The sequence below is a fragment of the Micropterus salmoides genome, unplaced genomic scaffold (assembly GCF_014851395.1).
Source record: "Micropterus salmoides isolate LMB-PRFRI ecotype aquatic unplaced genomic scaffold, ASM1485139v1 Ms_hic_scaffold_23, whole genome shotgun sequence".
NCBI lineage: Eukaryota > Metazoa > Chordata > Actinopteri > Centrarchiformes > Centrarchidae > Micropterus > Micropterus salmoides.
In genome coordinates this window covers 9,056,804-9,079,250 of record NW_024041484.1, presented here as the reverse complement: position 1 = coordinate 9,079,250, position 22,447 = coordinate 9,056,804, and the positions used below count along the sequence as shown (strand labels likewise).

The 22,447-nt window shown below is 39.9% G+C and overlaps 2 protein-coding genes across 2 annotated transcripts in view; one reads left to right on the top strand and one right to left on the bottom strand.

The window, feature by feature from the left end:
* Positions 1 to 80: 80 nt before the first annotated feature.
* Positions 81 to 4,982, top strand: LOC119918009. Its single transcript, XM_038738496.1, has 15 exons — positions 81 to 390; positions 497 to 536; positions 633 to 780; positions 1,166 to 1,298; positions 1,487 to 1,544; positions 1,675 to 1,789; positions 1,930 to 2,021; positions 2,196 to 2,323; positions 2,409 to 2,575; positions 2,644 to 2,716; positions 2,816 to 2,849; positions 3,180 to 3,207; positions 3,313 to 3,407; positions 3,820 to 4,387; positions 4,603 to 4,982. Exons 1-15 carry the CDS (start codon positions 368 to 370, stop codon positions 4,797 to 4,799), a joined length of 1,899 nt encoding a protein of 632 aa, XP_038594424.1. The 5' UTR covers positions 81 to 367; the 3' UTR covers positions 4,800 to 4,982.
* Positions 4,983 to 4,984: 2 nt separating this feature from the next.
* LOC119918008 (proton myo-inositol cotransporter-like) overlaps positions 4,985 to 22,447 on the bottom strand; it is a 74,303-nt gene continuing 56,840 nt past the window's right edge. The window contains exons 5-10 of the mRNA XM_038738495.1: positions 13,808 to 13,971; positions 13,277 to 13,397; positions 10,086 to 10,211; positions 9,773 to 9,891; positions 8,788 to 8,940; positions 4,985 to 7,906 (exon numbers count right to left, since the gene is read on the bottom strand). Coding sequence (XP_038594423.1) covers positions 7,680 to 7,906; positions 8,788 to 8,940; positions 9,773 to 9,891; positions 10,086 to 10,211; positions 13,277 to 13,397; positions 13,808 to 13,971 — 910 coding nt within the window. The 3' untranslated portion in view covers positions 4,985 to 7,679. The remainder of the gene's footprint in view (positions 7,907 to 8,787; positions 8,941 to 9,772; positions 9,892 to 10,085; positions 10,212 to 13,276; positions 13,398 to 13,807; positions 13,972 to 22,447) is intronic.

The window sequence follows — 22,447 nt, the reverse complement described above, 5'->3', positions numbered from 1 at the left end:
CGCTACTTATTTCCGCCATACGCTCTTTGCAGAGGCTTTCATTGGTCGCGCCCCCGAAAAAAGACGATTGGTTGTCACGCAACAATCTTATATCCAGGAAAGTACAATAGCCACTGACAGCTTTTACACAAGTTGTTAAAAAACATTTATATACGTTTATGAACATTTCCGCGCTACAGGATAGTGGTTGTTCCTCGCGCACCTCAGCTTTAACGTCAGTTAGTTAGGATAGATAAACGTTAGGTACATAAGTCAGCTACTTAGCAAACACTTACCCGTGTAACGTTACTGTGAAGTTTCACACTCGCGTTATCTAACGTTATAGGCCAAGTTTTCATTGGTTCTCTGACAGTTATAGCCGTTGAAAATGAATTGGGTTGGGGGTTCAAGGTAAGAGAGGGGAAAATATTTTAGTTACGTAACGTTAATGTTACTAATGTCATCGTTACAAAAGTAAACGTTAGCTTAGATAACGATTTAACAACTGTCACTGCAGGAGCCGGTTAGTGATGAAGAATGATGCGAAAAGGCAGAGGGTGAGACAGCCAAATAAAATAAAATTGCTATAACGTTAGTTAGTCTTTTTTGCATACGTCTAGCTAAATGTGCCGGTTGTTGTTCTTCCCCCCCAGGAGTTTTTTGAAAAGATAAAAATGCAACAGAAATTGAAAAACCTGGGAATTGCTTTGCCAGCCTCCCCTCGAGGCACTAGTTCTGGTAGTATGGACCTGGTGACTCTGTTCATCGTCAACCAGATTGCTGCTAAGAAAGAAAATAAAGGTGAGAAATAACAGCTTGTACAGGCAGATTTATTCCAGCAGTCAACAGTTATATTTACCAAAAATCTACAAAAGAAGCTGAAAGGGAAAACAGTACATTAAGGAGTATAATGGAGGGTAACCTCAGCCTTTATGCTATCTTTACACTCAAATAAATGAGATATCAGAAAGCTAGTTAAAATATATTATATATTGTAATGTATAGTCATTGTTTTATAGTGTGAGGTATCAGACAGTTAAAGTACATAATGATCCAAATAGTAAAACATCAAATAACACTATTTTGCAAATATGATGATCACAGACTTGTCTATCCACCAGTGCCTATGTTAATCAATTCCTCAGCATGGCAAATGATCTGAGTAAACAGTGTTTGTGTTTTTTAGATCCTCCTAAAATGGCAGTTCTTGGCAGCTATAAAGGAGGATCGAAGCATAGGAGAAATGAGCCCCTTGTACTCCCTATGAGCCCCTGCTCTCCATCACAGCTCAGTCTTGTTGAGAGCCAGCCTGAGTGCAGGTAGAGCTGGAGTGTGGTTTGTCAAAAGGCATTTTCTAACAGTTTCTATCAAGCGTGGTAGTTACTTACCACTGACTCCTTAACAATGCCAGTATCATGCAACTCAAACGTCATCCATCACCTTATTAATTAATACTGAATACCCTTCTCATAGAGTCGCACATTAATTGTGTTTATTATGTGTCTAGTGTTCAAGGAGCAGGAAAGAGAACGCATGTAATTCCACAAGGGTTCAAGTGTCGGCAGGTTAGTCACTTTCCAAACATTCATATAGTACTTTTTTTGTCTTACATGTCTTACATTAGGAAAATTTGCTGAATATGAACAAATGTTGGGACCGTCTGTATAAAAAGTCAGTTATCTTTCTGTCCCCTAGCTGTCGCCAGTGCTGGAGTCTGCTTTCTCAGACATCAGTGCATCTGACTACCTGCCACCCATAACTGACACCGTCAGCCCCTTGTCCTACACCTCATCAGCTTCCTCAGCCCAAGGTGGTGTTGTATGGAGTATTTTATGGAGGAAAAAAACTCATATTAATTAAACTACACAATGGTAACTGTGCATTTGTACTCTGCATAAGTATTTTTTATACAGTAAGTCAATTTAGGCCAAATTACACTGGTCTCCTCAGGAATATTCCCCCGACAGCTGAATGTCCAACAGAGAAGCCAGGCGCCCTGCTCCCCTCCTCACTGGGACACCTCAGGGCTGGTGCAGACCAAGGTAGTAAAAAGAGATTTTTCAAAAGAACACATTAATTTAACCACATTGGTTGCAGTTATTACACAGGCATCGGAACGTTTGACTCCAGGGTAGCTTCAGAGGCCTTTTGACAGTATCTTATATGATATGAAATATGATGCCACTCTAATATCCAATCTGAATTTATTTTGCTAGTTTCAGCCTTTCTCCCATCCCAGAGTTATGACAGACTGTATCCCCTGGTCCTATGGATCAAACCCACCCCTCTACCAACCGGAGACACCGTCAGCAGCCCAAGTCCTGTTCAGAAGTCCAGAGCCGGGGTGAGGACCATTTCTAGAATTTGATGGAATGTTTTCCCTCCTTGATCATTTTGTAACCATTCATAGCAAATGTCCATTATCACAGTAACACAGAGTCTAGCGGCCACGCAAGACACGAGGTCACCTTCTCTCTAAGTCCCCCGGAGGACAGGGAGGGGATATTGGATTTCACCCTCAATCAATCAGAAACAAAGCAGCAGTTTGAGGAAGATGTCTTCAGGGGCTTCAGTACTGATGAATGTGAAAGAGAAGGTGAATACTGCTTGAAACGTTTGCATAATGACTTTTTTTTTTACACTAACAATTAAATTTGATTACAGCTTCTCATTTTGGGAGAGTATCATCAAAAATATATCTCAAAGATGAAACACCGGCCAAATCTTCAACACCACAGTATGTGTTTATACATAAAATCAAATCAAACGCTTTATTATTGATGTGTAATATGCTTTGAATTTGTATTTATGTTTGGGTTTCTTTCTTTGCTGTCAGAACCGTCCCTGACTCACAGAGCATGGGAGTGGAGGTAAGCTGCCACATACTGTCCAGTGCATGTGAGTGTGTTTAAGTTAGCTTTTTATTGCCACCAAGTGGTAGAGTTTGAAATTGCGGTTTGAAAGAAAACATTAAGAATATGCACTAATTAGTTGATTAAGAACATTTTACTTGGTTTTTCAATCCTCACAAGCTGTTGTACAGAGTTTCTAGCACTGTTTGTTAATTTATTATTAACTCAGCTGTATTTATATAGCACTTTTCATACAAACATACAGCCCATGTTGCTTCATATGAGGGTACTAGGCACTTTTGGTGTGGGCTTTTGCAGTTTTACTTGTTAATTCTGTTTGATTCCCAGCTCTCCAACTGCACTGACATGGACTTTTGTAAGTTTCTTAAGCAGCTCCAATTAATAAGCTACCCATTTATTGTGTATATGCTGGAGAAAAGACAACAAATTGAATAGATGTTTGTTTTTTCCAATCCCACAGCATGTCTTGAACACAACAATGGCCTCATGAATGGCAGTGACTATTCGTCAAGCTACTCTTGTGGAACAGGTTACGTCAGTTCAGACTCAAATGATGTAAGTAAAGTTACACCGAGGAGTTTTGTCCTTCTTGCTGCCGTACTGTGACTGCAAAATCACTTTAGAATAAAAAAACATCACCTCTGTGCCATAGTTTTTGAACAAATCATTATTATTGATCATTACCGGATGATGTATGATACTAGCAGACAAACAATCCTCTAATCAACACCTGTCAGCAATAGTTATCACTGAAAATGAACACAATACTGGAAAATATTATGTGCCCAGTGCTGACTGATAAATTGCTTTTCCCATCATACACTGGATTGCCTTAAACAAATTGTTAATTATCCAACAACATCACTTTGTTCTTTTCTGAATTTTACAACACCACACATCAGTAGACTTTTCTCTTTAGTTATATCTAACCTAAACATTATGTTTCCCATTTCTAACTGTGTTTTAGGATGAAGAATGCTGTTTGCCATGTCTCCAGGCTGCCTCTTCATATATGGACCAAGCCTGTTGTGCAGATAGCCTCAATCCAAACCTGGTGCCAGATAAAGCCTTAGGAAGCAATAGCACACAGACGGGAAGCAACACAGCTCAGTTTGAGTCTCCTCAAGCTCTAGCTCAAACTCAGGTCTCAGAGCTGTGCAAATGCAAGAAAACATCCCATGAAACTCAAGATGTGGGAACTCAAACTGCTGACAGCCCCACAGCTGAGACATGTGATGCCGCGACTCAGTGCAGCCTTGTTGTAGAAAGCACAACCAAAGCCACTGGGTTCAACTTGTGCCTACCACCTGTTGAAGTGTCAGTACCGAATCCAGCCACAAAGAGGCAGACTGATACTGCTGCAGAGCCAAATACACACACACCTTTACCGGGAAAGGCCAGTATCGGAGGGAAGCATATGCCCTGGAGCAAGAAGAAATTTTGGGCTGCTCCCCTATCAGGCAGTGATAGCAAAGTGATCCTAAAGATACCCATACACCCCTGTCTAGAGGCTCAGAGCATGACGGATGGCAGAGGTATAACATGAAAGTGAAAGATTGAATGTGTAACTTCGTGTGTAAATTGAGAAATCTAAGATTCATATTCCCCACAACACTGTACGCAGGATAAGCGGTTAACGATGGGATGGGAAGATTCATATTTAAATCCTGCAGATTCTACTGACAGATCCAGACAGGAACAAAGTTATTTTGTTGAATTCCCATGTTTTCCGCTCTTGTGTCTAATTTAGGTAAAGAGAATCAAGAGGGCAGAGATGAGAGGGGGCAACAGGAAAATGGCCGTCTGATGAAAGTCCTCTCAAGTGAAGTGAGGGAGGAGGTCACATCTGCCGCCAGAGTTGACAGGCTCTCAGATGAGGCTGAAACACTTCAGGAAATAGCCGACATTTTGCTCTTGCTCAAGCAGAGGAAGGGGGAGGGATGGTAAGGAAGGAAGGCAGATGAATGAAAGCAGCAGGAAATAAGAAAACATGCCTGTTCTGTGCATGTTTTTTTAATTCAAAGCATTATTTAATTGTTCTAAGCAGATAAAGCAAATAAAATATTCATAGTGTTTGATCAAAGTGTTATAATCGAGACACACTGAAATAAAGCCAGAAAGCGTTACTCTGATTCATTTCATTCAAGTTTATTTCTTTCCCCATAAACATAATCAAGTGTTAAGATTTCATGAACATATTTATTTCTTATAGAATATAAACTCTAGCAAAACATTTACAGCTTGAACATTAATCAAATATACTATACTGCACTCTTTTTTTGTGTGTGTTTTTGTAATTCCTCGTAAACTGTAGAAACACACGTAGTTGGTTCACATTGAAAAAAATTGCAACCATTTCACCACAAGTACACATTAAATGTCCCCATTGTGACAGAGGACAGCGTCAACACAACTGGATGTTAACGGCAGAACACCACTTGATCTTTGACAAGGCGCAGCCTGAAACAATCACGTTAAATATTTGGTCAGCACAAGTTCAGATACACAGTCTGTGTTATGGAGCTTCATCTGTGTGTATTTTATCTGTAATAACACTGTCAGTACAAAAGTAGTCTGTGGTTTTAAGACAAGTCATCCAAATGACAATCCAACTGATAAAACAATACCTTTATTTTACCACATTCAATACCACATTTTAAATCAAAGTCAAGCTATGTTTCTCCACCTTTAATCTAGTCTCTTGGATGAAAAGGTTAACGAGCCCAATTTAGTACATTTTAACCTAAAGGTTCAAAGGACAGTAATAAGGTTTCCACATAATGGTGTTTTTATGCCATTTTATTATTGTCTTGCCATTTATGTGAGTAATATTGTACTAATTCCTGTTGTGATGATTAACCATTTCCATAGGCATACATATGTACACGTGACACTGTGACAATACCAAAAATATCACAATACTTGATGCGAATACTCACTACGTTGTGCCGCAGCATTTAATAAACAGCTTCTCATTTGAAAAGTTTATTAAAAAGAGGTATTATATCTTATTAATTTATGATGGATTAGGACCCATGTGCCAAAATGACTGTCCTTCACTTGACATGGTCTGCCATGAGAGAGACATGTTCATTGGACATGGTAACAGCGCAACTTGTTAACGCCTTTTTACCTATTTTGTTTTCTTATACAAAGTTACTCCGTAAACTGTTTTTGCTACACAGAAACCTATGTGTATTTGACTAACAAGGTGTAACCTCACACAGTTTTACAATTTTACAAAACAACATTGGCAAATTACGCTAAAGCCCAGTCCTCAAAGTTTGACACAAGAACCACATAAATGATATGCTCTGCTATTTGTACATAAGGCTATGGAGGAAGACAAAAACCAAAATACATGAAATTATAGTAAAAAATAATAATATTCCATCACAGTTAAAATATGTACACATAAAATAAAAGTTATGTAGACCAAATTATCATAACATGATATAATACATCCACTTGAGTGTTTTGAACTGAGAAAAAAAAAAACAGCTAAGAGGCACCTTCACAATACACAGGCACTAGTATTATCATGTTAAAGATAGGATGAAATACTTGAAATACAGGTCTCAATCAAAAATCATAGTTTTAGTCTACCACTTTAGTTGCTGGACTTACACATTTAATATAACAACCAGCAATCAGTTAATGACAAAAAGTTAATGACTAATGTAGCTATGTAGGTTAATAACGTGGCATCATTGTGTAGGTTTTGGCAACTTGAGATGAGACTACTCCATAGAAGTATGTTAAAAACTACAATTTTTAGAGGCAGGAAAGCAACAGAATTGAAGAAAACAGACTGCTAAAACACTTAGTAATTTGTTGCAAAGCTGATTGACAAAATATTATTTTAATTAATTAATTATAACAAATAAACCATAGCAACAGAAATTTCTTTGAGTGCTACTAGATTGGTGAGTAGGTTTCTTTAGGCACCAACTGACAATACAAGTTTTCTAAACTTGCACAACACGCTGTACATCTCTGGTCTTTGCTTTTCATAAAAATATCAGAACAAGACAAACTAAGATGTGGAACTGACATTTTTGTGCTATGACACAAGGTTAAACAACATTTAACTGAGATGTGTTTCATATAGAAAGGCATAATGGTACTATAGATCAACAATACGTTACAACTGCATCATGTCAACAAATGTTTGTTGATGTTTTTCCTGTTTTTCAAGACCAAGTTTACTGTACCTTTTCAAATGTTCTCAATGGAAATGTATTCTGACATAATGCTGAAGGATGGCTGTGTCATGTTTTACCTTTTGTACTGTATGTACAACATATAAAAATTATATTTAGAGTCAGAGAATGTACCAAATATTAGGGACATCTTACATCATCATCATCAGTGGACTTCATGATAGGGGAAGCGTCCCTTTTATTTTGTACATCAACAGTCATGTTTTCTGTGTCCACGAAAAAGACACTGAACCACTGTCTGTTATCTGTGGAAAAGGCAATGTTTTAACCTTTCATAATTGAGATATGGTGCATGGTTGACCACTGACACCAAATCTGGAGTCAATTCACCCTCAATTCAGAGAACAGGCTGAAAACAAAACATTCACACTCCTGCTACCAGCTGAAGCATTATCATTGACTACAGATTCCTGAATCGACTGAATTGAAAGTGAACTCACTCGCGTTAGCAAAACTGCCTTATAAACTGTGATTCTTCAATCTCACAGTGAGGATAACCAGTGGCTCCCACACAAAAAACGAAAAATGTTACTCTCTGCATGTTTCAGTTATCACAAAAGCGAATTAAACACCCAGAGGGAGGTTACCAACACTCAAACTCTCCCTAGTCCACATCAGATGCGTCGTTGTCCGATAGATGGTAGTTTGAACCTTTGACTCGGATATATTCGACCTGCCGTCCCTCGTCTGAATCAGAGGCGCCGCAGGAGCAAAGCTGGTTTTCGAACAGCGCTTCAATCTCCTCCAGACGGCGGGCTTTGGTCTCCGGCAGGCAGCCGTAGATAAAGAAGAAACCCAGCAAAGCCATGCTGGAGTAGAGGAAGAAAGCTCCTGGGAAGATGAAACAAAAGAACACACTGTCACTCACAGCCCTCCACAAACACAAGGAACACTCTGTCGCTGTGTTGTGGCTTTCAATAGCTATGTCACTTTTTGTAAATAAGTCTGCTTGTTTTCATCCTTCAAAAAAAAAGAAGACAACACTGGTGCCCCACGGACTTCTATGTAGATGTGTGTGTGTCCTAAAATGTTATACCAAATTGAAATATTGCTTTCAGGTAACACGCCCATGTCAAAATGGCACTACAGGAGAAGTCACCTAGAAACAAGCATTCATACAGAACCACAGTGACAGAGGATTAATGAGATTTCCTGGCCACTGTGTTCTCTATGTTCTACTTTTCAAAGCAAAATGACATTTTGAGCTGCAACAAAGTGTACATTATGCTAAATGCCGTGACCATTCCTACGACAACATCATTACGTTTAACCATCTCAGGATGCCTCCACAATCAACCGTGATGGATCAATGCCACCTCCACAAAAGGTCAGTTCCTTCCTGTCTGAGGCGAAACCTGCTGTTGAGATACATTGACTAAAGAGGGAAGAGGGTTGGGCAGGTTAAAAAGGTTGGCAACACCTCGGGGTATCAGTTAGCTGTTCCCTCCTTGCTGGTCTTGACGTAAGGTAAGTATGAATGCAAGTTACGCAAGATCTGCTCAGGGGGTTGCATAAGGATTGACATGAGGAGTGATAGCATCGATGGCTGGTAGTAATGGTTTCCTGAGTGTTTAGTCTGATTAAAATTACATGAGTTCAGGTTGACTGGGTTTATAATAAAGAAAGGCATGGCCGAGTCCTTCCCTTTCTTCCTCAAAAATTAAGATAATGGTAATTGGTGTGCTCTAATTTCTGCAGCCTCAGATACTGACCATAGTAGGTGAAGTACTGAGCCAGGTGGAGGAAGGTGAGAGACACCAGGATGTTGAAGGTCCAGTTGACTCCGGCTGCGCAGGCATTGCCTGTGCTCCTTGCCCACAAAGGGTAGATCTCTGAGTTGATGGTCCATGGCATTGGACCCATCCCTGAGAGAGAGATGAGAGATGAGCCTTGTGGGATTACATTAAGAGGACATGGAGACCAGTTTAAACAGGAGGCTCAGTCTTGGGTCACTCTTACACAGTTAGAACACATTTCTGTTTGTCCTCTGTGTGAGTGGACATTCAAAGCTCTCAATATTAAAATTACTTTAAAGAAGACTAATCGAAGCCGCCTACAATGCTAGTAGTACGTACTGATTTGGCCTAAATGTAGTATGTAGTATGCAAACAAAAACTGTATACTTCATACTGCATACAGTATGTGGTATACAGTACATGTAGTATGTAGTTAGAGCCTACACCTATGCTAGCAGCTCTGTGAGGCTGTACTTAGCAGCTAATGCTAACGTCAGCATGCTAACATGCTCACAATGACAGTGCAAATATGCTGATGTTTAGCAAGTATAATGGCTATCTTAGTTTATTGTGTTAGTATCTTTTTATATACAGTCTATGGTTAGTATGCTAACATTTGCTAATTAGCACAAAACACAAAGTACATCTGAAGCTGATGGGAATGTCATTAGTTTTGCAAGTATCTGTTCGTAGTAGTCAAGGGATCACTACAGTTATTCAGTTAATCTCAAGAATTAATCTAATTTCATGGCAAGCAATCCAGTATTTGTTGAGATATTTCACTCAAATCTTTAAGGTCAATTACACTAACACTACACAGTACTTGGTGTTAAATTTAAGATAGCATTTGCGGCCAAAACTGGAATTTAGATTACTAAACATTATTAAAAGCATCTTGGCATGGTTACGTTTACAAGTGACACTGAAATGACAAATGAAAAACTAAGATTTGATCTCTTACCTGGAGCGAAAGCAGCCAGGTAAAGCACCAGGCCCAGTAAAACCATCCAGGAGTAGGTGGTAGGACAGTAGTTGTATGCCCAGTAGGTTTGATCTCTCATCAGGCTGGAGTTGGAGCATCTGGAAGAGGGAGGCACAACTCATTGGCTTCTGTTAATAACTCTTGACACTGGATCTCAATTCCATGGTGACATGTGTCATTTCACATTAAGCGGTTGCACTGAACCAAAACTCTAAATATAATTCTTGCACCACACCTAACTCTACTGCATCCTAAACACACGCACATACTCGTGCAGCATCCTGTGACTCACCTGCCCCATGCTGCTTGCTCGGTGGAGGCCTTATTGACTGGCACACAGGAGGAGGTGAGGAGCGCCGAGCCATTCTCGCGGTAACAAAAACCACATCCAGGGTCCAGCATACATGGCTCACACAGCCTGCAAATCAAGCAGCAGACACATTAGCAACAACATTTGCTATAATTTGACTGAACACAATCAATCACATTGCACAGTATTGACGTCACATTCATTTACTTTTCATTGTAGAATACTGACAGAAATACAGTAAAGGAATAGTATTAAGTTGAGCACACCCCTGACACAAGATGGGACCATGACAGAAAGCAACACTACACCCCCTCTAATTAAGACTCTAATTGAGACTTGCCTCATTAGCCAAATTCAATTAATGTATGGACTGTTCCCCACATAAGGGAAGTGATTAATCAAAATTAAGAGCAAACACAAATGGTGAGGGATTCATCATCATTAAATCTTATCCTGTCTTATCCCTCTGTTATGTCCATCCACGTCCAAAAGTACATCTTGTCATGTACCATAGTCAGTTATGTGTTTAGCAGTAAGAGGGTTTGAGAAGCTGACTTACTGGCAAACTTTTCACAAGGGCACACTATGTTTTCCATGCAGTGTCATCAGGGTTGTTGTGTAGTGCCCAGTGCATAAAATGTGTGTTTTGTTTCAGAGGTCTATTTTTGCAGTCTGCAGACTCCTTCTGTACAGGGCACCTTGCTCTAATTACACACTAAGGTCAGCTAGACCAAAATAAAACCAATTGCTAGTACCTGAGGGATGCTAAAGTACATATTGTGGGAAGGTGGGGACAGACATGCAATAGCTTATGATCAGCTAAGATTCAAATGATGCAATTTTAAAACATGTATAAAATTGGTATTTTCATAAATTATGTAATTATTAGCAAAATTATGGAGTATTGTCCTTGATCCCGGCTACATATGTAAGCTGTAGGGCTGACCCCCAATAGTCGAAGATTCGATGCTTCGATGGGCGGAGCCTGATTCGACTGTCAATCTCACAGTCGAAGCTTCGCAGAGAAACAAGGATCGTGCCATTTTGGCGATATGGGGGTGCTCAACGTCTGATTTTACATAGAACTACCAATTTTCTCCTAATACGTTAACATACAGCCTAATACAATATACATTTCAACGTTTAATGCTGTAAATAAACATGTAAAAAGAATAAAACTTTCAATAAATGTTATTAAAGTGCATAAATATATTCAAAATTTTAACCCTAACCCTGGATCGTCAGTGCGCATTTGTTAGCGTAGCTTGTGCGTGTGTGTCGGAAGAGGAACCACCAAAATAGCAGCTACTTGAAATAGACCCGCGAGGGACCACGACGTGCATGTAGTTGTCGGCAGAAGGAATACTACTGGATCAGAGTTTAGAGTAACATTAGCAGCTCTAGGAATTTGGCAAAGTTTACACCACATCATACTTTACTAATACTTGGACTAGCTCTACTCCAATACAAAAACAATATTTCATCACTTTCATGTCTTCTACATAGATCTTCAACTGGTGATGACGTTTGCCTGGCTTTAGCCTTGGCCTTTTAGCACACGAGTCAGTTGGAAACAGCCAAGGACGAATTTTCAACCAACTCATGGAGCTAATGTTGATGATGAGCTTAATTAACTAGTTAGCTACAACCATAGAGGCTGCAACAAATAAAATCTGCTAGTGGCAGCTGATATTTTAACTAGCAAAATTGATAGTCACCGGCTAGAAATTAGGACCCTACTTTTGCCAACCTCTGTCTGACATCAAGGACCCATTATTTTAACAATTTGAGTCAATCCGCTAACAATATCAATAAACTGCATATGCACCAGTATGAAAGGAAATGAAGTGAGGGGGCTGGGACTTAGGGAATGGTAAATTGTTAATTTAAATATCCAAGAGATTACATCATTTCCCAGGCATTTAACCTATTGTCAAACCCTACTGCTGTGACCATATTTTCAAACCCCCAAACTGGGACCCTTGTACCACGAGTTCATGCCAAGCCCCCTTAAAATGCGCCAAGATTTAAAGCCAATATGACATAGGGCCCCGCCTCCGACACTGTGTCTAGTTCTCTTTATGCATCCATGTTGTAACCATCATAGCCTATGACTCAGGGGTTAGCAACAACCTTGACAACATCACATTGATTGATTGACACACATACAGACAAATCAGTGTCGAATTCAGATGCGTGGTGCATTTATGTTTTTATTTTAGTAGTAGTGTAATAATGAGCGGGACAGAAGATGACAAATGTAGATGTGAGTGCTGAAAACAAGTATAATATTAGATTTATTATTTTAATTGTGGTGTAAAACTGGAACAATTTGGTAATGACTGTTGAACACAACCTTAAATGGGACGTCCCATCCACAAAGTGTGAGAGGCCTGTAGTGGCGCTATAATGCTGTATAATGGTCAGCGAAGGCATGCGTGGGCTTATATGAAGTAAAGAGACCTCAGTGAAGCCACTACAGTGTGTTAAAAGCACTCATCCCTTCAAATTACGGTGTTTGTGTTTGTGTGTGTACCAGTGGCGCGTGTTATAACATGTGAGTGCTGGACAGCGAGTCCATTAGGCTGCACTGTTTGTTATTGTGATGAAAGACCGTTGTTACCCATGAGTTTCATCTTGTGTCTATGTAACTGAGAGTAAATTGGGACATATAGGCATCTGATCTCTGGCTTACATGAAAACACACTCAGGTTCTGTGTGTGTGTGTGTGTGTGTGTGTGTGTGTGTGCGCATCCCCTTTGTTGCCAATGTAGAGTGTGAATTGTGAATTGCAGCTGATTTAGACCTACAGTTTGGGAGAAGTCATAGACATGAAAAATATTTATACAGCATCTTTACAGTATTGTTTCCATGACAACCCATTGTTTTATCCAGTTATTAATAAATCAGTCAAACATAATAAATGTTGTATCTTGAATATACGCCTTTAGATGCGTATTAAATATACACTTAACAGATTTTAACAGCTCATTTTGTAACATCAGGATATGTGGGATAATTGTGCTGTAACAGTTTTATTTTTGCTTACTTTTGGTAATAAAGGGAGGTGATAAGTGATCATTGTTTCATAAAATATGAGCCAGTTTTCCAGCAGCAGTGGGTCCATTAGCTTAATGAATGCTACTTGGAACCAAACTGAAGCATGTACTCACTGGTATTTGGAGCAGGTAGAGTTGGCCATAGATGGGTCTGGTGGGTGGAAGGTGACAGGAGGACTGTGCTGGGCAGACATTAGAAAACCGATGGCCAACAGGCTCAAACTCAGACATGTACCTGTTAAAAAAATGTATACACATAACATGCAAAAATGACAGGATCTATGGACATTAGGGGTGTAACATGTTCTTGTGCCATGAGATCTCATGATATTAATATGATAAATATGATGAATATGAAAAAGTTTTCTCACGATCTTCGCATTGCGGAGTGTGAGGGAGAAATTAGCATAGAACATGCACCTGCCACTTTTAAATAATTTGTTTGGCAGCATTTTAGGTACCCAGTGGAAACAATAAACAGCAGTGACAGACAAGACACAAACAATATGTAAGTAAGTGACATTTCAAAATGCACCTGCCATGTTTTGCATATCATCTCGCCTCATTCTGGTGAACCCAATATTATTTATCATCACATCCCTAGTAGACAGCACTACCTGACGTGTACTTTTGTGACTAACTTACCTGCTATACTGCCCAAGGTGAGCTTCCTGCGCCCCACTCTCTCCACTAACCACACTCCTAGCACGGTAAACAGGAAGTTGGTGAGGGTAGCAAGTCCAGCCAGCCAGATCGCCAGCCTGTCGTCCCGCACTCCTGACATCTGCAGGATGGTGGCGCTGTAATACCTGTGGGATGCAAAGACAGAAGGAAATGAATGAGTAACTGTCATTAAAACAACAATTTGTCCAGTTCAGTCGTGGTCAGCCTTGTAAGAAAATTAAAGGATTATTATGGTTTATTACAACTTGGACATTATTTTTGTAGTTTTGGTGAGTGTTTCTGTCAGGTATAATAACACTGTACTCCCCAAAGTTGTTATTTAACTGATTATTTAAAGGAGTTGTTCGACATTTTGGGAACTGTGCTTATTCACTTTCTTGCCAAGAGTTAGATGAGAAGAGCGATACCAGTCTGTACATAGTAATAATGGAACTAGCAACCGGTAAGCTTAGCTTAGCACAAAGACTTGAAACAGCTAGCCTGGGCCCCGTCCCAAAGGTCACAAAATCTCCCCACAGGCACCTCTAAAGAGCATTTTTAACACCTTAAATCTTGTTTGTCTAAATGTGTCAAAATACGCTATTTTACAGGGGGTTATGTAGCAATTATTTCTTACCCAGGAGCGGAAAGCTAAGCTAAGCTAAGCTAAGCTAAGCTAAGACAAGATATAACTTAATTAATCCACCGTAGGGGAAATTTTGGTCGACATAGCAGCACAAAGAAATATAAAAGAACAGATGCAGATGCTAGGCAATCAAGACAGGAAATTATCCCCCTTAAAGCAGTGTATTGTTGTTGTTTCCCTGTTTCAGTCTTTGTGCTAAGCTAAGCATACAGACATGAGAGTGTTATCAATTTTCCCATCTAACTTGCTGCAACAAAAGCAAATAAGCGTATTTCCCAAAACACTGAACTATTGTTTTAAACCTCTTTATTTAGAGGTAATGAATTTTTAAAGTGTCTTGAAACCAGAAAAGTCAGCAATATTCCTTCATTACACAGGAACTGTCTGCGCACACAACCTTGGCAAGTAGTGGTATAATGATAAAAACTATAGCCAAAACTACAACAATAAGACCCAAGTTGTAATAAACTACAATTATCCTTATTACAAAAATATGTTTGCAGTAATAATACAAGTCTCAAAACAATGTTCTGAAAAATTATTCATTCAAACTCCTTTTGGGCTCTAAAATGTCAACAAACCAACCACAACACTCTCTTCTTGAGAGCCAATCACTCATCCACCAATCACAGCCTCTCTACTTGAGTACCAGCGATCGGCTATAAATATAGTTTCTCAGCAGTCACTTCCAATGGCCCATCCAGTATAATTATACTTGCAACTCTGGCACCATGTTGCTCCACGTAGGCAGATTATCTCCAATCATCATCAACAAGGCTCTAATCAGGCTGCGGTCAACAATACTGACACCTGCATGGGGTCCATTTCCCACTTCACTCATGTTTTAGACGTAACTGGGATGAACATGAAAAACATGGACAAGTACACATATGATGGCGGCACAAACACAGACACCTGCAACGACACTATTTAAGGTGTCATTTGGAAATGATGTGCTTGAATGAGAGAAAAAAAATTGTATGCCCACACCCACAGAGGCATATACACAAGCTGTATATAGAGAGATACAGCAGATTCAAAAACCCTTAGAGAATGTAACAAATACAAAGAAGGTAATATTAATAATACTAATCATAAAAAGTCTGCCTCTCTCTGTCTCTACAGGCAACTCTGAATTAGCATTCTGCTTTTCATCTCTTCAAAAGAATTCAATCTCTCTCTTGCTCCCTCTCTTTCCCAAAACAAAGACATTGAATTGAGGGATTTGCATAATAACCCTTTACTTTTCTGTCATGGTATCCAGTCAGACAGAACGAGAACAGGAAAAGAAATGAGCTGGCGTGAAATTCTGGTTTTAAGAGCTTGACCTACCCTTGCACAAGTTCTGGCAGGCGATTACAGTTACAGACGGCCTTATTAGTCATTGGCAAACTTAGATATATAACAGCAAATGTGCATGCTGAACGGACACACGCAGAAATACAAATACATGCACGTGAGTGCACTCATAAACACACAGTCGCAAAAGAAATGAGTTGGTTTTGGAGCAGCAGCGGGAGTAAAAGCACTATTTCTGTTCTCAGCAGTGCAGCCTGCTGTGTTCCATCTCCAGCCCTGCATTTTACTCATTGCAGCGTGTGCACACACACACACACACACGCACGCACGCACACACCTATGGCACACACGCACGCACACAATGTTCTGACTTCAAAACTACTGTGAAAACAGCCTTCATAAGCAAAGTGATCCTTTTTATGACCATTGTAAAAAAATAAGTACATATTGTGTTAAATGTTAAAAGCATCTCAGAAATGGAATCTCAGACTTCAAAAGCCTCCATCAGACACCTAGGGGTGAACTTGACTGTGACTACTGCTGTATCATTCTAGTAACAGGTGACTGAGTTGCCGTTAGCAGAAAAGAGGGCAACACCGTGGGGGAAAGAATTTAATTTCAGCTTTGCTTTTGAGCGTCAATAGTCATCTCACAGTGTTGAGGGAAAAATAGTTGGCGATGAACTGAAATTTTGGCACAACAGATCAATGCATGAAGAAGTGCTGCTCAGTAGTCTCATAGGAAATCTTTCCCTAGATGAGAATGCTTCATTGTAATTAGTACACATGGAACATTGTGGTACAGAGGGTGTGTGCTATTTATTCTGGGAGTCCATTCTGTTTGTATATTTAGTTTTTTGTTATTTTGTCGACATGATATTGATAATATTTGTGATCTTTAACGTCATGTTGCAGTGCTGCAAGCCTGAATGACACAGGTTTAAGCTGTCACCCATAACAGAAAGTGACACCTCTCAGTCCAAAACACCCACTACTTGTCAACCATTAACACACATTGCAAAGTGACATGAAACACTCCAAGGCAACTCAAGCAGGACCTGAATGAAACAGACCTCCGAGGTAGTTGATGTCCTTAAATATATACACTGCTCAAAGAATTAACAGAGCACTTACAGTTTTTTTCAATTGTTAACATTCATTGGTCAAAACTTAAGTCACATTGTCAAAACTCTTCACACAGTCAGCAAAACAGAAATGTATGTGGACCAAACTGTGAATCATTTTTCATTGCTTTCACACAAAATGTATTCAATGACCACCTCCTGGACAGTCTGGCGGCGGTGGATGTACTGATACATACCGTCCCAGACGTTCTCATTTAGATTCAGGTCTGGGGAACATGAGAGCCAGTTAATGGCATTAATGCTTTCGTCATCCAAGAACTGCCTACTCACTCTAGCCACACAAGACCAGGCATTGTCACTGCACCAATGGCTCTGAGGATGTCATCCCGGTACCAAACAGCAGTCAGGGTACTGTTGGCTAGCACGTGGAGGTCTGCGTGACCCCACAAGGACATGCCTTCCCAGACCATCACTGACCCACCGCCAAGCTGGTACGCAGGATAATGTTGCAGGCAGCATACATTTTTGGAGGTTGCCTTGCTGTTGCCTCTCCAGTGCACCTGTTGTCACTCACCTTCATTAGCTTTTCATTTTGATCTTCTAAGACTAAGAGCAGTACCTAACAGCAGTGAGTGGGAGAAAAGGGTAAGATCTTTCATTAACAGTAACAATTCTGTTCGCAATGGGAACCGGCTTTAATAAGAGGGTGTCTGAGGGGGGTCAGAGGCGAGTCAGGACTGGATTTGGTCCAATTACCTGGACCTCTGGGAGCCGCAGTGAAATGTTGCTGTCCTGCAGTGATTTCATAAACTGCGCTGAGAAGATGAAAATGGAAAAATGCTGCAATCATGCAGCCATTCTGTGCCTTTCAGTTCTGATGATTGACTGAAGTGTTGTTGGCACTCAACTCTTTTTTAAGGAAGTGCTCTCATACTACACCAATCAAGATCCAGGTTGTTTATATTCTAAACAAATGATGAATTCACTGATTAATTTCTTTACTGTAGTTGGAGCATGTGGATTAATGACTTTAGTTGATGCTGTGTTTGGTTGGAAGTCAAAAGCACAGAAAAGTTGTGACTATAAAACTGTTGACTACAAGCCTAGTAAAATACAGATACATACTGAACAAAATTATAAACGCAACATTTTTGTTTTTGCCCCCATTCATCATGAGCTGAACTCAAAGATGTAAGACTTTCTTTCACAAAAGGCCTATTGTTAAGTGTATCCATCCATCGTCAACCGCTTATCCTGTGTACAGCAAGTGAACAACATTTTTCATTTTATACTCTATATGTGAAATAGCCCCCAAGATTACTATTATCATGAGGCATTTACAATGAGAATAAGCTTTCAATGCAAGTTCGCCATTATCACACAATAATAGCACGTTCAAAGGTCAGAATGCAGTGTCTCGGTAATGAGTCAATAAGAAATTTTAGTTTCATTAGTAAGACCTCCACAGTGATCATCTTAAAAATAAAAAGCACACACACACACACACACACACACACACACACACACACACACACAACACACACACACAATGAGCAACAGAGATCTCGTCTTTCTCTGTCCCCAAAACACACACAGACACATCCATATGCACAAACACACCCAATGTCTTTTCACATAAGAGACCCTGCGGTGCAAAGCAGACATGAGAAGACGTGATCTGGCCCTGACCTCAGGCTAAAAATGGAAACATGGATCCACGCTCCTGTCACGCTTCGATTCCAGACCTCTCACTCAGCACATTAAAGGAGAGTAACAACACAAACATCACCCAGGGAGAAAGGCAGATGGAGCACAAAAGGGGGAAAAGAGCGAGACACAGGGGAAGAAGAGGGGAGCAAAAGGAGGGACTGAGACAGTGATAGCTTTAGGGAGCAAATGGGTGAAGAGAAAATATGCACATGCGCTAACACGTTTCACAGGTACTTTTATGTCACCAACTTGTCAGGTAGTCATTTACACCTTTCACCAGCTAAAAGTGGAATGAATCAAATCTCTGAAACCAGATTCCAGTCAAATATTGGTGTTTTTTTTGTAGAGGTGATTGTTAAGTGTGTCAATTTCTTCCTGTCAGTGTCTACTTTACATTTCCATTCAAAACAGAAATAAAGTGATTTGCACTGTAGATACAGCACATGAGTAAAACACAATGAATGCAGACCTGATTGCTGTTTGTCATTTAGCTGATTTAATTAGATACTATTTTAAGAATTTATATGTTTTCACTCCACTTAATCTTCCTCTAGCATTCGATCCTGCCCCGCTGTTCTTAGCCCATTTCACATGGGTGGTGGTGAGAGGACTCTCACAACATGTGGTGTTAAGACCACACTGGTGGGTTTGTATTGTTTTAGAACCATGCATAGTAGTCGTGCACATCCAGATATCATTTAAGGAAGGTGCTGGAACAAGACAGCAATGAAAACATGGAAAAGGGGCTGCACATTGTATGTTAGGACTGTGGTTTTGTGTTCATGGTTTATCCTGTTTTAGTCTGTTTTCATGTGTTAAGTTTTGGGTTCTGTAAGTTTTATTTCATCTTGTCATGGTTTGGGGTTTTGTGTTTTGTAGCCTAGATTATTCTTTTGTTCATTCGTATTTTTAGTTTACTTAGTTACTGTCTTGTCTCTTATCTTAGTTCTTAGTCCTGCATTTCAGTTCTGTGCTTTAGTTCTTAGTCCTGTGCCTTATGTTTTAGTGTTTACTCCTGGTCTGTGTACTTCTGTGTTTTTATTATTTTGGTCTTGTCTGCTTTGTATTCTGTTTTATCCTTGGTCTGTTCCTTGTTAGGTTGTAGTTTATCTGTGTAATTTAGTTTTTTGTCTGCTAAAAGTTGGTTTGTGTTCTCTGTCTGGTGATTGTTTATTTGACAGTGTTTTGTCTTGCGTGTTTGTTTCCTGTTAAGTTTAGTTTGTCTTTTAGTGTTCAGTCTGCTTGTTTCATGTCCTGTTTAATTTTCATCTATTGAGTGTTCAGTTTGAGTTTCTGCATTTTGGTCTGGTCCTGTCTGTTCCCCTCAGTTGGTGTCACCTGCTTGTCTGTGTCTGTGTTCTGTAAGCACCTCATGTCCTCCAGCCCTGCTCGTTACCTGGTGTTTAAATGTTTGCTTGTTCTGTTCAGTCTCTGTTACTGTTGTCCTCGAAAATGTTGAGTGTTCTGTCCTGCTGTGTTCTTTGCATTACTCTGCCGTGCTCTGCTCTGTGTTTTTGGATGCTACCCATTATACTTTGTTTCCTTGTGGATTGTGTTTCGGTTGGAGTTTCTTTTGTTTTGACTTTTGCCACTACGCTCCCAGCGTAAGCTGGTTTAGTTAGGTTAAATAAATCTTTGGTTTTAACTGCATCCACCTGGCCTATTGTCTGCATTTGGTTCCAAACCTCTGCTTCCTGCTACTGCACTCAGTTATTCATGACACTTGGCTTTGTGTTTTATTTAGCCTAGTAGCTACAAATCACTTACTCAGATTACTACTTCAGTATCTTGTGACTGGGTGGACAACGACCATCCTCTTTAAGTAGCAAAGGTTATGGTAGTGAGGTTGTTATACATCCACAAAGTCTTTAAGTCATATCAGAGAAAATGCTCAAAGAAACTGATTTGCTTGTCTTTGTGAAATAAGTTGCTTGGTGAAATGGTGGATGCTTGTTGTGCAGTGGTTTCGTTCGTGGCAAAACGGAAACAAAGAGGAAAGCTCTCTTTGCGTTGCTTCCTATTTTGCAATATTGTTATATAAAATTGTACACATAGCCATTTACTCACAGTTCTGCCCATGATACACTTACATTATGTAGAACTTTCATGATCTACTACAAGTGCACTTCCATCCAGCTGTTTCCCTACACATTTACAATTTGCGTAACACAATTGCAAAAAAGTTTTTACACCTTGGCTGAAGTGGAAAATCAAAATGCAACAAGGCACAATGGAAACAGAGTTAGCGAAAAAATCATGACGCACTTGAAGCATGTGAGTTTTTTGTCACTCCAGCCTCCGCTCCACTGAAGAAACTAAAAACAATGACAAAAACAGATCTGTGGAGAGATGAGACTGGCGCTCTTTTCAATACGTCATCTTGCTCTTTCTTCTTCTTCTGCAATGGTTCAATGGCACCGACTGAAGGATTAACGCCACCAGCTGTTTATCTCGATACCCCCACCTCCCCGTATTCACAGCGATACTGGATGAAAACGCATGTTCATTTTCTTTTGCAGATTTTCAGGAAATTCTGTCAAAACTTTCACTAAAGTTAAATTAATGTAAACATTGTTGTCAAAAATGTTGATGTGACTCATCTGAGTTGTTTTTGGCATGGTCATAAAGGTCCTTTTAGGTTTAGGTTATTAGAAAATAGTTATACTACATTATTTGTAATTCATGGGCTAAAATGTAAAATTGCTGGTATGTTACCTCTGCTTTTCTTCCAGAGAAAACAGGGGAAGCTGTTTGACTATAGATAAGGTCACGATGCTGCAGCAGCAGTTAGTGAGGAGTGATGACAAACTTGTATATGTGTGTGAAAGAGTACTACAGGGAAGGTTTCCTTCGTCTGTAAGACAGAATGGCTCTAAGTGCAACTTACTGACAGAGCACTGATCAAATTATGTAACTTAATAGTATGGATTAAGAAGGAGTCAGAGACAGAGAGAAGGATCCACTGTACGGCAACAGTGAGAATGATGGAGATTATGGGAGCCAGCAAGTGTAAATGTGTGTGTACGAGTGGACAGGTAGTGAGTGAGTAGGTGCAAATGAACGAGCGAGCACTTGTGTGTGTGAGTGACCGACTCACTGAGTAAGAGACTAAGTGACACAGAGAGAGAGAGAGAAAGCAGGAAGTAAGTGAGAAGAGTATCAAAAGGCGAGAAGAAGAATGAATGGTTGGAGAAAATAGAAAAGGAGAGTTGTTGGTGTGAAATCATGAAAAAATGGACCGACAGGAAAAGATGTAGCTGTAGAGACAGAAAGACAGAGACACAGAGATGGAGAGAGGGGGATTCTCATGGGAACTGGCCTATTTTTCAAATGAATGCATACGAACACAGAGCTGCGTCACATTTATGCTCTGGAACAAAAACGATTAGCCCAAATAGGTAAACTGCAGATTGGATGTTCTGATTCAGAACTACACACACACAGCACATCGTGCAACATCTGCAGATGTCAATCACATCATCACAGAATGATAACACACTTTAGTCTGCCTGGCTGACCCCCAAGAAACGCCAAAATGAACACATGTATATAACCAACAAACACAAGGCAACGATGATGTAGCAGCAACACCAACAAACTTACTAAATCTAGACCTGGGGAAATGGAGAGCTTAGCTTAGCTGTGTTGCTCAATCCATTTTAATTTAACCATCCTCTGTTGGAGTATAACCTGCTGCACAAAAAGTGGAGTGGTTTGCAGACAGTTTTTAGACAGGAGTCTAAGTCAAATACAGTATGTCTTTTCAATTAGCCATTTGAACTTCTGATCCCGTTAATGCTAACTGACAGTTAGCAAGCTGCTCTGATACCTTTTTCCCCACCTCAGTTATTCTTTACAGAATTCAAAGAATCGTGAGAAAAAA